The 14,700-nt window shown below is 55.6% G+C and overlaps 1 protein-coding gene across 4 annotated transcripts in view; it reads right to left on the reverse strand.

The window, feature by feature from the left end:
• NECTIN2 (nectin cell adhesion molecule 2) overlaps positions 1–14,700 on the reverse strand; it is a 34,797-nt gene that overhangs the window by 4,383 nt on the left and 15,714 nt on the right. For 3 of the 4 annotated variants that reach the window (XM_081515818.1, XM_081515817.1, XM_081515819.1), the window contains exons 3-6: positions 12,409–12,705; positions 11,107–11,224; positions 8,854–9,002; positions 1,388–1,541 (exon numbers count right to left, since the gene is read on the reverse strand). In XM_081515818.1, coding sequence (XP_081371944.1) covers positions 1,388–1,541; positions 8,854–9,002; positions 11,107–11,224; positions 12,409–12,705 — 718 coding nt within the window. Of the gene's footprint in view, positions 1–1,387; positions 1,542–4,190; positions 4,928–8,853; positions 9,003–11,106; positions 11,225–12,408; positions 12,706–14,700 lie in introns of those variants that run through there. The other variant, XM_081515820.1, reaches the window with a different exon arrangement.

Below are 14,700 nucleotides of genomic sequence, written 5' to 3' on the forward strand. Positions count from 1 at the left end.
GTGGCAGGCACGGTGGTCCTTGAGGCCAGGATGGCCATGTCTGGTTGTCGTGTAGGTAGACAATGACAAGAGAGAAGGGAGCTGTCTTGGAATGTGAATGAAGGGAAGGCGGAACAACAAGATAGCAGGAACCTGGACTCTGATGATTTCACAGAGCAGAATTGTCATAGCCATAATTTCTAGGAAATAAACTCTCCTCTCCACCCCATTTAAGTCCTGGTCATTTTGGATCACTGTTTCACAGAGCTGATACCATGCAGGGTTCTGTGGGGCTCCTGGGGCACAAGGTCTTTCTGTGTCCCCCATTTCTTTGTTTATAGGAAAGACCCTTCATTCAATCTCCATGACCTTCCCTGAGTGCCAATGGGCAGATTCAAGCAGTTGTTACTTAGGGAAGGCAGGAGATGCAAAAACAGGGAGAAACAGTTAACAGCAGCCTTGGGGCAAGGTCCTGTTTCCCTATTAATGGATACACACACAACAATATCTTTGAGCTACTCTGCAGATAAGGAAATCTCCTCCAGGTGGGAGAAGCAACTGATTAATGATGGTAAGTGGCCCACAAGCATGGAGACCTCAGACTAGTTGGACCTGAAGCTTGATGCTGCTGACTCCTACTTACCTCACCACCAACCCATCAGAAGAATGTCCACGAGGTGATCGCACCCTCTTTGAACAATTACTATAAAACTTCTCAATATCTTCCCCAAGTTAAGACACTTGGTTCTGAGGGCAGTAGCCCGCTGTGTCCCCCTTTGCCTGGCAAAGCAATCAGTTCAGTTCAGTTCAGTTGCTCAGTCGTGTCCGACTCTTTGCGACCCCATGAATTGCAGCACGCCAGGCCTCCCTGTCCATCACCAACTCCCGGAGTCTACCCAAACCCATGTCCATCGAGTCGGTGATGCCATCCAGCCATCTCATCCTCTGTCGTCCCCTTCTCCTCCTGCCCCCAATCCTTCCCAGCATTAGGGTCTTTTCCAATGAGTCAACTCTTCGCATGAGGTGGCCAAAGTATTGGAGTTTCAGCTTCAACATAGTCCGTCCAATGAACACCCAGGACTGATCTCCTTTAGGATGGACTGGTTGGATCTTCTTGCAGTCCAAGGGACTCTCAAGAGTCTTCTCAGCAAAGCAATAAAGCTACTCTTTTCTGGGTGCATGCTAAGTCAATTCAGTGGTGTCCGACTCTTTGCGACCCTCTGGACAGTAGCCTGCCAGTCATCCCAAATTCTGTCTTGGAGATTTGATTCGGCACTGGTGTGCAGAGAAGCTGAGCCATTTCAGCGTCACAGCCATTACCAATGACTTTCTCCCAGCCTCCTCCCCCACCCTATGCGCCCCAGTCCTGGAACCCCTCCCCACCCACTTCTTAGGACCCATCACTCACTCCTCCTCCTCCTCTGTCCCCTGCAGCCTCTGCTCCTTCTGCTGCTGCCTGCAGATCAGGATGCCTGTGGCAGCCACAGCAGTAGCGATGATGGCAGCGATGATGCCCCCAATGATGCCGCCTGTGGCCCCTGCTCCGGCTGTGTTGGGTGTCTCTGCAAGAAGGAGGACGCATGAGGGAGTCTCCAGGAGGAAGCCACACAGCGCCTTAGTCCCAGTCCCACTCCACCCTCGAGTCATCACCTGCCTGCCTACCACCTCTCCCAAGGGCAGAGGACATACTTTTATTCACTTAATCCTCACTGAGCATTTGTTGTGTGATAGAATGGTGAACAAAACATGCAAAAGCCCCAGGCCCATGGGATGAATGTTTTGTCGGGCAGGGAGGCCACAAGTAGAGAAATAGACACAATAGTTAATATGCCAGGTGACAGCAAATGATAGAGGATAATTGTAGCGGACTTCCCTGGTGTCAAAGTGGATAAGAATCCACCTGCCCATGGAGGGGACACGAGTTGCAGCCCTCGTCCGGGAAGACTCCACATCCTGTGGGGCAACTAAGCCCGTGTGTCACAACTACTGAGCCCACGCTCTAGAGCCGCCAAGCCACAACTACTGAAGCCCACATGCCTAGAGCCCCGTGCTCTGCAACAAGAGAAGCCACCACAATGAGAAGTCCGTGCACTGCAGTTAAGACCCAGGATAGCCCCCCCAAAAAATTATACATATATATATACTTCCCTGGTGGCTCAGATGGTAAAGTGCCTGTCTGCAATGCGGGAGACCTGGGTTCGATCCCTGGGTTGGGAAGATCCCCTGGAGAAGGAAATGGCAGCCTACTCCAATACTCTTTCCTGGAAAATCCCATGGGCAGAGGAGCCTGGTAGGCTACAGTCCATGGAGTCTCAAAGAGTCGGACACGACTGAGACACTTCACTTTCACTTTCATATATAAAGACAATGCCACATAATGCCAATGTCATTCACCTTACTTATAGTAGGGAAGTGCTAAGTGATAGAGCAGGGTAGTCAAAGGTAGTCAGAGAGAGCCTTACTGCGAGATATTTGAGCGAAGACCTGAAGTAGCTGTAGGGGGCGAGCCATGAGGATATGAGAGCATTCCAGGAAAAGCGAACAGCCAGCCAGAGCCAAGGTCCTCTGGAGGAAGCCTCATGTTGTTTTTAGGGACAGGAGGGAGCAGAACAGAGAGCAGAGAGCTGATCGGAGAGTGTGGTGCTAAGGGAAGAGAGGTGACGAGGAATGGAGCAAAAAGGCAGAAAATCGGGGGCAGGCGTGATTCTGGGCTTGGGCTCAGAACCCCTCATGCATTATACAGAATGAAGTTATCCTGGGCAGAGCAACAGAGGGCCTCCAACCTCACAGGAAAAGGGGTGGAGAGAAGTATGACTCCCCCCGCCCCCAACTTCCAGACCTTTCCTTTGTAACACTTCCCACTTCCTGAATCGTTATTGGAGCCATTACCTGTTTACTTGCCAATTTCCACACTGTGCTCTCCAAGGGACAGGGTCTGGCACACAGTTGGTGTTTTTCTAGATGCATAAGGAGGGGCCCAGCAGACACTTGGGGACCCACTGTCTGCCAGATAGACCACATTCCCGCCCCTGCACTCCTGGCACTACCCTCCCACTGGGGGAAGAGGCCACAGCTGGGGTGGGAGGTGGGCAGGGCAGGACAGGGTGGTGCAGACAGTAAACAACCAGAGGAAATAACATGTGTGCCGAGGCCCCGCCCACAGGCCTCCCCCTTCCATCAACCCCACTACAAAGAGGAGGAGAGAAAGCTGCCAGAGGCAATGCTGTCTGGATCCCTGGACCATCCCATTTCCACAGCTTCCTGTTATACACAGCCTGGCATCCTCTGGAGGGCTTCTCAGAGCGTCGGGGAAATATCAGAGTAATTGCCGCTCAGTCCATCCTAAGATTGCTCCTCTCCCCGCCAGCCATTACTGACTGCGCGCCACCGCTGTGTCCGCCGTAGAGCGAGTGGAAGGCTATGCTGGTGGAAGAAGCAGACTCGCCCAGCCTCTCCTGGGTGCTCCACCCCGCGCTGGGTGTTTGGGTACGGCCTTAACTGAGTCCCATGACAGCCTCGGCAGCAGAGATGAAGGCTACCTGAGGTGGTCATGGGGCTCAGGAGAGTGGAGGTGACTTTATTTAACCTTGCCTCCCTTCTCGCCCCCACCACCACAGTCCCTAGCCCGAGTTTGGAAGATTTTATAACAGGGGGAGGGGGCAGTGAGAAGGATACAGAGTTCCTTCTTGGGCCCAGCCAGGGGATAAGGGAATAGGAAGGAGGTAGGAAAGGCCACCGCGATGTCCTCCCCAGGTGGGGCTTCCCTGGTTTCTTAGCACCCTGAGAATGCAGGTGGCAAGTCCTCCCTCCCAATGTCCTCAGCAGACCTGGGGAGGTCAGGTCTGAGATGCCCCCAGAGGATCAGATCCCAGGCCCTCCCCACTCCTGAGGGCCCAGGAGTCCAGGATCTCAGCCCTGCTGTGCCCAGGAACTCAGTTCTCCTGCCAGTCTGGCCACTTGGCCTGGGAAGACTGTCCTGGAAGCCCCGCATCCAAGCGCCAGCCCCTGAGCCCAGTTTCCCGGGTCTCAGACGGCTCGGACATCCAATGTGTCCTTCGAGGACCCAAGTGACCAGAGTCCTCCCTTCCATCAGCCTCCCCAAATCTAGCCCCCACCACGCTCCCCCTCTCCAGCGCCCACCCGCTGGGACCTAGCAGTCCCTGTCCCACCCCCCAAAGAGGGGGTCTGATGTATTACAAGACACCCCGGGATGTTTTCCTCCAAGGCGTTTATTAACTCCTGAGTGTCATGGGGCTAGGGCAGGCCGGAGCCCAAACCGAGAGTCTCTGTGGGGGTGGTGCTCTGTGGGTCCCCATTCCCGAGCACCCCCCTCCCCCCACGGGGGGCCTCCCCTGCTCCCTGTGGCCGGGATTCAGAAGTCCAGTGTGTGATATTCCAGCGCCCTCTACATCCCAGGAAAGGAAGCGGGAGGTAGCTTTGAACTCCAGTGTGTTCCGGACAAACGAGTTCAACCAGTCTGGGACCCTTGGCTGGCTGGTGTGCACAGCGCTGTGTCTGTCTCAGTCTGTCTGTCTGTCTGCCTGGGTGGGGGGAGGTCACACATAAATCGCCCGCCGGGAGATGAGGGAGCCGTCCAGCTGGGACTCCAAGTCGTCCTCCAGGGCCGGGGGCGGAGGCAACATGAGGCCTTTCTCTGCCTTCTCCTCCTCTTCCTCCTCGTCCTCCTCGTCCTTGCCCTCTGGCCTCAGGGGGCCAGGGTCCGCGGGCGTCCAGAAGACGGGACCCCCATTCCCAAACACCTGAGTTTTCGGGTCGTAGGACCCTCCTGTGCCGCCGTCTCCTCCTCCTCCGGGGCTCTTCCTTCTCCTCACCCTCAGCAGGATGAAGGCCAAGGACCCCCCAGCCAGAAGTAGCAGCACCAGCAGTGTCCCCCCCACAGCCCCCCACACCACTGGGCCCGCGCCTTGAGGCGAGGCCCGGGGGGTGTCTGAGGAGAGAGAAGAGGGGGTGAGAGAGAGAGAGAGAGACACGAGGTCAAGAGGAGACATCTGGAGGTGGGGGGCGGGGGACAGGACACAGCAGGGCAGTGCGGGAACTAGGGAGGTGACTCCACACGGGACAGAGAACGGGGAGGTGGGGAGGGAAGGGAGAGCCCCGTTCACTCTCTGCGCGGGTGGGGGCCCTTCCCTCAGATGGATTTCCTCACACCTGCCTAGTGTGTCGCTAACAAAATAGAAACAAACAAAAAGACTCCCGAAATAACAAACACAAAACCAAAATGAAAATTTCATGTCAATGTATGGCAAAAACTATTACAATATTGTAAAGTAATTAGCCCCCAACTAAAATAAATAAATTTATAAAAAAAAAAAAAAGAAAGAAAGAAAATTGCTAGGGATTCCCTGGCCATCTAATGGTTAAGACTCCGTGCTTCCACTGCAGGGGGATTGCTCAGTCACTCAGCCATGTTTTGGACTCTGCGACCCCATGGACTGCAGCCCACCAGGCTCCTCTGTCTGTGGGATTCTCTGGGCAAGAATCCTGGAGTAGGCTGCCATTTCCTTCTCCAGGGGATCTTCCTGACTCAGGGGTAGAACCTGAGTCTCCTGCGTCTCCTGCATTGGCAGGGGGATCTTTACCACTGAGCCACCTGGGAAGCCCTACTGTAGGGGGCACAGGTTCAATCCCTGGTTGGGGAACTAAGAGCCCACCTGCCGAGCCACCTGGCCAAAAAAGAAAAAACCAACACACACGTACACACATGCATACACGAAACAACAGCTTGCTACCCAACATTTAAAGCGCTAGGTCATTTCACTGAAAATTCCAGATTTCTTGTAAGGCAAAAAACCGCCCCCAGATCCAGCATCATCAAACTCTCGTCTCCTCCACCTGGTGATGGGCTGTGGCTGAGTGAGGCTGCAGACTCTGAAGGGAACAGAGTTCCATACCTGGCCACTCTGTCACTTGCCAGGACCTTGTAGGCATCTGAATTTGCCACTCCCTTCCAGAAACTCTGAGGTCAGGGTCACAGAATTGTGTGGCCAATCCAGCCAGAAAGAAGCAGAGATGGGTTTGAGCCTGAGGATGTTTGATCCCAAAGCTTCTAGCACTTGAGAGAAAGGGGACTGAGGAGATTGAGCACCTCCCACCATCCCCAGGGTGGAAAATGGCGCCCCTTAAGCCCACAGTCCTGGGGGTTTCCTCTCCCTGTACAGGAGGCTGAGCTGGTGGGAGGGGAGGAGTCTGGGGGAGGATGGGGGAAGATGTGGGTGGGGGAGGGTAGAGAAGGAAGCGGGGGAGCACTAAGTGGGGAGGAGTGAGGATGAGGGAGGGGGCGTCTGGGGCCCACGGATGCAACCAGCATCTTATCACATGCCCACCTCCCCCACCCTGGCATGCAGGATCTGACTGAGAGAGACCAGGGAGGGACCCGCTCACACCTCACCGTCCCCTCCCCACGTTTCTGGACATTGAAGGGGCTGGAACCCAGGCCACAGTTTCTAGATGTTTTCAAAACCGGGGTGGGGTGGGGTGGGGGTCATGACCTAGCAGGCTGTCAAATCAGTGCAAGCAACAGTAAAACAGAAGAGAAAAAGTCCACCTCAAGTGTGACGGGCCAGTAGTACTCTGGCCCTTCTGGTGGGGATATATTTCTACACCGGCACCCTGGGTGAAGGCGGGAAAGATTTGTTCAGTGAAGTCTGGAGACCAGTTTTCACGCGTGTCGGGACGTGTGTCCGCGTTACTGAAGGTGGTATTTTGGAGGTGCTGGCTGAGCGTGTTCCTGTCTTAGGGTCAGAAGTTTCTGAAGCAATGTCTAGCCTGTGGCGTGGCCTGTGTACTTACGTTTTCTCTGTCGTGAGCCCCAAACGGAGTGTGACGGCCTGTACAGGTCTTTGTGCATATGAGGAACGTGAGGCGTCTCTGAGACCCTCTGAGGTGACTTTGCCAAGAGCTGTGAGTGAATTTCCTCTCCGGGCAAGGCCATCTGTTGACACATCACTACCTTTGACTGAATTTTCTAGAGTGCTCAGAGAGTGACCCCCATCTGTTGGTGTCCATCTGTAGGTGCGCGACTTTGCAATGATGGTTTTGACTGCCTGTGGGTCTGTGGTTACCTTTGTGGGGGTTGGGGGTCTTTCCACAGGTGTGTGATTTTGTGTGTGCCCCACCCCACTCCCAGCTTCCTTCTAGGGCTCTGGGTACGTGTGTTTCACTGGGTGAATCCTGCCTGTCCAAGGCTGAACTCGTGCTGGTGTGTTCGCTTTGGGGGTTGCCAGCGGTGGACATTCCTGGGGTTTCTGGCTGTTTCGGAGGTGGCGTGGTTGTGTGTTTCTCCCATGGCCCTTCAGTGTGATCCTGTCTGGGTTCTGCAGGCTCCGCCCCCATGGACCCAGTGTGGGTGGAGAGACCAGTTTCTTAGGTGGGTGTGTATCTGGGGTACAGGTTCAGGGGGTGTATTTCCAGTGGGCACCTTGCTGGGTGGGTGGAGCTGACCCTCCTCTGGGTGTGCCTTGGAGGGCAGGACTCCGACTGGGTCATCGCTGTATTCCCAACATCAAGGAGAATGGCTGGCCAAGAGGAAACCTCAACAAATAACTTGTCAGAGGATAATTTGTTGAAAGAGAAGCTCCACAGTGGCATTTCTGGAGTTTCCGAGGGCGTGCCCTTGAGAACGTCTTCGAGTTTCCTTCTCAGCATCTGGGTGATGTTTCCCCGTGTGGGCTTGCTGCCTGAGGTTCTTTTTGTTTGTAGCATGTCTGTGTGGCAGTGTCTCCTTCCAGGTGTGTGTGTTTGTGAACCTGAGCGTGTGAGATGTGCTGAGGGCGGGCCGATGTCTCTCTGGGTGTGTGGTCTGACAGTGTTTCGGAGTGGCTATGTCACATCTCCCTGGCATTGTCGGAATTCCTCAAGAGGGATCAGTTTTCATTTTTCCTTTTTTTTTGCGGGGGGGCATGGGTTGAGGATCCATTTTCATGTGGGTGTCTTTCTAGATGTGTGCGTGTGTGCGTATGTGTGGTGTGTGTTATGATCATCTCAGCAAGAGACCTGCTTCCACCTGTCTCCAGTGTGTGTGTGTGTCTGTCTCCACACAGGTGACTCTGAGTTTGTCTTTGGTTGTGTTTCTGAGATGGGGGGAGGGCACACCGAGGCCCCCTGGCTCCCTCTAAGCATCGCAGTCTACAGTTGTGATTTCAACCCCATTTCCATCAGCCCGCACCTGGGCTTCGTTTACTTTCACTTTTTTCCTCTCCAGCTGTGTATCTTGGGTCCCATCGGGGAGACTCAGAGAACTTCTGACTGCCAGACACACCAGCCACTGCTTCCAAAATACCACCTCCAGAGAGTTGCCTGGCGGTCCACTGGTTAACACTCCATGCTTTCACTGCCGTGGGCCTGGTTTTGGTCCTTGGTCGGGGAACTAAGATCCCAACAGCTGAGCGGCAGGCCAACAAAAGAACAGAAAACAAAACAAACCCAAAATACCACCTCCAGGAACACAAACATCCCAACACACACACGCAAACTGGTTTCCGGGTGGTACCGACCAGCCCTCACTGTAAAAAGTCTATTGTCTCTGAGTATTCCTCCAGCTGCCCTCACGTGACTGTGAGTTGTCTGACTCCATGGGTGTGTCTCATTGGCTGGAGGCTGCGCCAGTTGCCCTGAATCTCTTCCTAAGGACCCTTCTCAGGCCTCAACTTCCTAACTCCTCTGTCAGCACCTACCCAGTCACCCCAATCCAGACTGCAATTGGGGTAGGGGATAAAAGCCATCCCCCACATTGGTGAGGGGAATGCAGCCCACCCCAGGTCAGCGGCACAGCCCCCCAGTGCAGCCCCGGAGCCCAGCGGGAGGAACACTTGGGGAGCAGAGCCTGTCGCCACACCACCCCCAAGACCCGCTTACCTCGAACGAGGACCACCTGCTCGGCTTGGCCGGTGCCCACGGCGTTGGTGACGGTGCAGATGAAGGTGGTGTTGAACAGCCGGTCCACTGAGTGGACGATCAGCTTGGGGCCTTGGGCCACTGCTGAGGCTGGGAAGACACCGGAAGTCCTGGAGGGTGTGGGGGTCACATGAGAGGGACAGCATGGTCCACGGGGGGCCCAGGTCTGGTCCCTGATGACACAACCCTCAAGAGCCAAGCTCCACAGACTTGAAACTTACTCCTTGACACCCCAAACTGCCAGCTCCTTCCTCCTGAGGGACTTACGGTTTCAGGCCTCTGGTGTTCCTTTCTCATGACACAGGAGTCTGGGCCCTCAGCCCCTCCTCCCTCAGACCCAGGAATCCAGACCCCCAACCCCTCCTCTCCCAGACCCAGGGGTCCAGACCCGAAGCCCCTCCTCCCTCAGACCCAGGATCCAGCCCCCAGCCCCTCCTCCCTCAGACCCAGGAGTCCAGACCCCAGCCCCTCCTCCCTCAGACCCAGGACCCAGCCCCCAGCCCCTCCTCCCTCAGACCCAGGAGTCCAAACCCCAGCCCCTCCTCCCTCAGACCCAGAAATCCAGACCCCCAGCCCCTCCCTCCTCAGACCCAGGGGTCCAGACCCCCAGCCCCTCCTCTCCCAGACCCAGGGGTCCAGACCCCAGCCCCTCCTCCCTCAGATCCAGGGGTCCAGACCCCCAGCCCCTCCTCTCCCAGACCCAGGGGTCCAGACCCCCAGCCCCTCCTCCCTCAGACCCAGGGGTCCAGACCCCCAGCCCCTCCTCCCTCAGACCCAGAAATCCATGTCCCCAGCCCTTCCTCCCTCAGACCCAGAGGTCCAGACCCCCAGCCCCTCCTCCCTCAGACCCAGGGGTCCAGACCCCCAGCCCCTCCTCCCTCAGACCCAGAAATCCATGTCCCCAGCCCTTCCTCCCTCAGACCCAGGGGTCCAGACCCCCGGCCCCTCCTCCCTCAGACCTAGTGTCCAGACCCCCTGCCCCTCCTCCCTCAGACTCAGGAATCCATGTCCCCGGCCCCTCCTCCCTCAGACCCAGGAGTCCAGGCCTCCAGCCCCTCCTCCCTCAGACCCAGGGGTCCAGGCCCCCAGGCCCTCCTCCCTCAGACCCAGGAATCCAGACCCCCAGCCCCTCCTCCCTCAGACCCAGGAATCCAGACCCCAGCCCCTCCTCCCTCAGACACAGGAATCCAGACCCCAGCCCCTCCTCCCTCAGACCCAGGAGTCCTGATCCCCAGCCCCTCCTCCCTCAGACCCAGGGGTCCAGGCCCCCAGCCCCTCCTCCCTCAGACCCAGGAATCCAGACCCCAGCCCCTCCTCCCTCAGACCCAGGAATCCAGACCCCAGCCCCTCCTCCCTCAGACCCAGGAGTCCTGATCCCCAGCCCCTCCTCCCTCAGACCCAGGGGTCCAGACCCCCAGCCCCTCCTCCCACAGACCCAGAAATCCATGTCCCCAGCCCTTCCTCCCTCAGACCCAGGGGTCCAGACCCCCAGCCCCTCCTCCCTCAGACCCAGAAATCCATGTCCCCAGCCCTTCCTCCCTCAGACCCAGGGGTCCAGACCCCCAGCCCCTCCTCCCTCAGACCCAGAAATCCATGTCCCCAGCCCTTCCTCCCTCAGACCCAGGGGTCCAGACCCCCTGCCCCTCCTCCCTCAGACCTAGTGTCCAGACCCCCTGCCCCTCCTCCCTCAGACTCAGGAATCCATGTCCCCGGCCCCTCCTCCCTCAGACCCAGGGGTCCAGGCCTCCAGCCCCTCCTCCCTCAGACCCAGGAATCCAGACCCCCAGCCCCTCCTCCCTCAGACCCAGGAATCCAGACCCCCAGCCCCTCCTCCCTCAGACCCAGGAATCCAGACCCCAGCCCCTCCTCCCTCAGACCCAGGAGTCCTGATCCCCAGCCCCTCCTCCCTCAGACCCAGGGGTCCAGGCCCCCAGCCCCTCCTCCCTCGGACCCAGGAGTCCTGATCCCCAGCCCCTCCTCCCTCAGACCCAGGAGTCCAGACCCCCAGCCCCTCCTCCCTCAGACCCAGGAGTCCAGACCCCCAGCCCCTCCTCCCTCAGACTCAGGAATCCAGGCCCCAGCCCCTCCTCCCTCAGACCCAGGAATCCAGACCCCCAGCCCCTCCTCCCTCAGACCCAGGAATCCAGACCCCAGCCCCTCCTCCCTCAGACCCAGGAATTCAGACATAGGAGTCTGGCTGCAAACAGGACTCACGTGCTCCAGTCGTAGCCCGTGGGCTCTGGTTTGCTGCGGACGTTACAGTTCAGGGTGGCCTCACTACGGCCAATGTACCAGTTGTCATCATAGCCGGATATGGAGACCTGGGGGGGGTCTGCAGGAAATAGGGGGGACTGGCTCAGTGACCGGGGGAATCCCAGAAGGGGTGACGAGTGAGTAGACAGATAAGAATCCTAAAGAAACAGGGTGAGCTGGCAGGAGGTGGACCCAGGGACAGTGCCTGCTCAGAGACCGTCCAGGGACTTCACTAAGGGTCATTCTGAGGAAGTTATTGTTCAGTGCAGGCAGTGCCCGAGCGAGCCAACTAGAGATAATGTGTGTCATTTCTGACATGCCCAGAGCAGATTAGGGAATTAGTTTAACTGAAGGCATTGTCTGGGGAGCTAGTATAGAAAATGCTGAGTTGGGGTATGTGGTTGGAAAAGCTGCTAAGGTAACTATTTGGCAGAGTCTGTGGGGAAAGTGCCGGGAGAGCCTCTCTGGGGAATATCGGGGTACGGGGGTGTCGGGGTAAGCAGTTTGGGGAAGAGCTAGCTCAGAACATATGGAAAGGGGTCGGTATTCACAGGGCCCAGTGGTTAGGACTTGGTGCTTTCACTGCCATGGCTCCGAGTTCAGCCCGTGGTCGGGGAACTAAGATCCCCCCAAACCACCACCACCATCGCCACTAACATTGACAACAACACATTACGTTGACAGGGTCCACAGGGGCCAGTGTGGTCACATTCGGGGCAGAAGTTGGTATAGAGACCCCAGGAGAGTCAGTATAGACAGCACCCAAGGAGCCAATTCAGACAGTATGAACGGGGGTGTGTGCATAAACAATACTGGGTTGGGCCGAGTAGACAGAGTAGCTGATGTAGAACAGTGAAGGAGCAGTGTCATCTGGGGGGTCCCTGGGAGCCACAAGAGATTGCAGGGTGCAGTTGTATGCTGGTTTGAAAAAAAAAAAAGAAAGGGATAGCCCTAGTTTGCAGTGTTTGTCAATTTTCTTGGTATAAATACTCCCCACAGTTAATTCAAGCTACCAGTAAGACTTAATGGACGTGGAATTGGGAAGAAATGTATAAAACTGACCCTTGCAAGCCCATTCTGATGTGCCATTGATTGTGGCAATAAGTTGAGAGCCTAGGGAAGCTAATGTAGACAATGGGCAGGAAGGCAGTGCAGAATTTGATCCAGAGTGCCAGTGTAGACCACACTCCGGGACTGTGTAGACAGTGTCCTAGAGGAGCCAGTGTATTGGGGTGGGGGGCGGTCACAGCCTGATGTACTCACAGCGCACGGAGAGAATCACCGGCAGCAGTTTGGGCTCTTGGAAGCTCTCATGCTCCACTTTGCAGATGACCTTGACCCCGTCTGCTTCGCTCAAGGGTGTCACAGTGTAGCGGCTAGTGACAGTGACTGTGCCAGGCAGGGGCCCCGACCCCTGGGTCTCTTTGGCCTCCCCATCCAAGGGTGACAGCCAGGAGACCCGGGCAGGTGGTCGGCCGCCTGCGGAGACACAGCGGGCCACGGGTACAGGATCCAGATTGAATGTGACCTCCTGTTTCTCGGCGTGGTTCTGGGGCTGGGCTGGGGAGAGGAACAGAGGGAGTGGGTCACTCCACACCTAGAATCAGTCAACAAACACCCTCAGCAGGGGAGCTGAGCAGTTAAGTCCCAACTGGAGTGGAATGGATTGCCATTTCCTTCTCCAGGGGATCTTCCCCATCCTGGGATCGAACCCACATCTCCTGCATTGGCAGGTGGATTCTTTACAGCTGAGTCATCTGGGAAGCCCAAGGCCCAAATGCAGAGCTTCACTTCCCAACTTTACTGCTTTGCAGCTGCATGGCTTTCGGCAAGTCATTTCCCAACTCTCTACGTCAGGTTCCTCTTTCGTAAAGTGGGGATAGTAATAGGACCCACCACACAGATGAAATAAATTGACATATAAAGCACTTTGGACAGCGCTTGACACTCACTGTGCTATCTAAGTGTTAGCCATTATAGTACAATGTATCTTCTGTTCTGTTCTGCTAGTAAAGCAGACAGTGTCCACAAGCCTGGAGGAGGCTGTAATTTTAAACGAAAAGCCAAATCAGAACAATGCGGTTCAAAGGTCCAGCTGAAAAGAACTTCTACTTCTTTTCCTTTAATCACCACTAGATTTCAGCCCAGAAGTGGGATAAAGGCAATGGAGATTCCCAAAACTGGACATTTTTTGCCCTTTTCACCCATCCTCCTGGGAGACATGGAAAAATATTAGGCGGAGTAAAACCTCCATGAGGAATAATAATGTCAACCACAGTTACTGATGTGTGCTCATAACCAGACAGTCCCAAGTTCTGACCCGCATCTCTACCTGTCCCTGGTCCCTGCTCCTGCCCACTGCTGGGTCTTTAGTGACTTGCACTGCCTGGAATATTCTGGCATCTTTTCTTCTTGTCTTGCTCCTCCTCCTTTTCCAGATCCCAGCCTCACTTTCTCATAGAAACTTCCCTGATGTTTGACTCCCCAAGAAGGTAGAGGCTTCCCTGTTCTGCTCTGCGCTTTTATAGGCACCTGGTGCCTGGTAGTAAGTGATCTCTACGTATCTCTTGACTAGAACAAATGATGGCAGAAAAAGAGAGGCCTTAAAAAAAAAAAAAAAAAAAAAGAGAGGCCTTTGCGAAAGATGGGGAGGAGAAGAGCGGTTTACTATACGAAACAACTGTGGTTTCAGGGTTCCTTGGGAAGGGAAGTGTGTACTGAGGGTCATTACAGGGCACACTTCTCCAACTCTCTGGGGCTCAGACTGGGGGGAACGTATCCAGAGTGATGTGGCTTCTTCAGAGTTGCTGGAGGAAGGCGGAACCCCAGGGGGTTGCCAAGATTTAGCAAGAAATAGCATCCTTTGAAAAGATGCCTTCCCTAACTCTTCCACATTTTGCTAAGTGGTCATGCTGGTCACTTTCTGTTGGAGCAGGAAGGCTGGGAGTTCTTCTTCCTCCTCCTCATCCCTTAATTCACGGACAAGCACCCACTATCTCCCAAAAGGGTGATTATTTCACTTCTCTATTTATTCGCTCCTTTCCCCACTCCTCCCTGCTTCTTCCCTCTTCCAAGCCAATGCCTTCTCTCACCTGTCTCCTTGCTTCCTTCTACCTTTGTTTACCCTTCTGATGCCCCATGCCCACCATCCCTCCCTGACCCTGGCAGCCAGTTGATCTTTTTTTTTCTTCTTTTATTTATCTTTGGCTGCTCTGGGTCTTCGTTACTGCAAGCGGGTTTTCTCTAATTGTGGTGAGTGGGGACCACGCCTGGTTGCAGTGCATGGGCCTCCCATTGCGGTGGCTTCTCTTATTGTAGAGTGCGAACTCAGTAGTTGTGGTGCACGGGCTAGGTTGCTCCATGGCACGTGGGATCTTCTGGGACCAGGGATTGAACTCATGTCCCCTGCACTGGCAGGTGGATTCTTAACCACTAGACCACGGGAAGTCCTGCCAGTGACCGCCTCCCCCCCCCCCCTTTTTTTAAAGAATTTCAAGACCCTGGTCAGGGTGTTCTTATGATTTGAAACCCTCTTATGGCTCCAAATCACATTTC

Source organism: Giraffa tippelskirchi, chromosome 7 (assembly GCF_054371585.1).
Source record: "Giraffa tippelskirchi isolate mGirTip1 chromosome 7, T2T-mGirTip1v1.2.pri, whole genome shotgun sequence".
NCBI classification, from domain to species: Eukaryota; Metazoa; Chordata; class Mammalia; order Artiodactyla; family Giraffidae; genus Giraffa; species Giraffa tippelskirchi.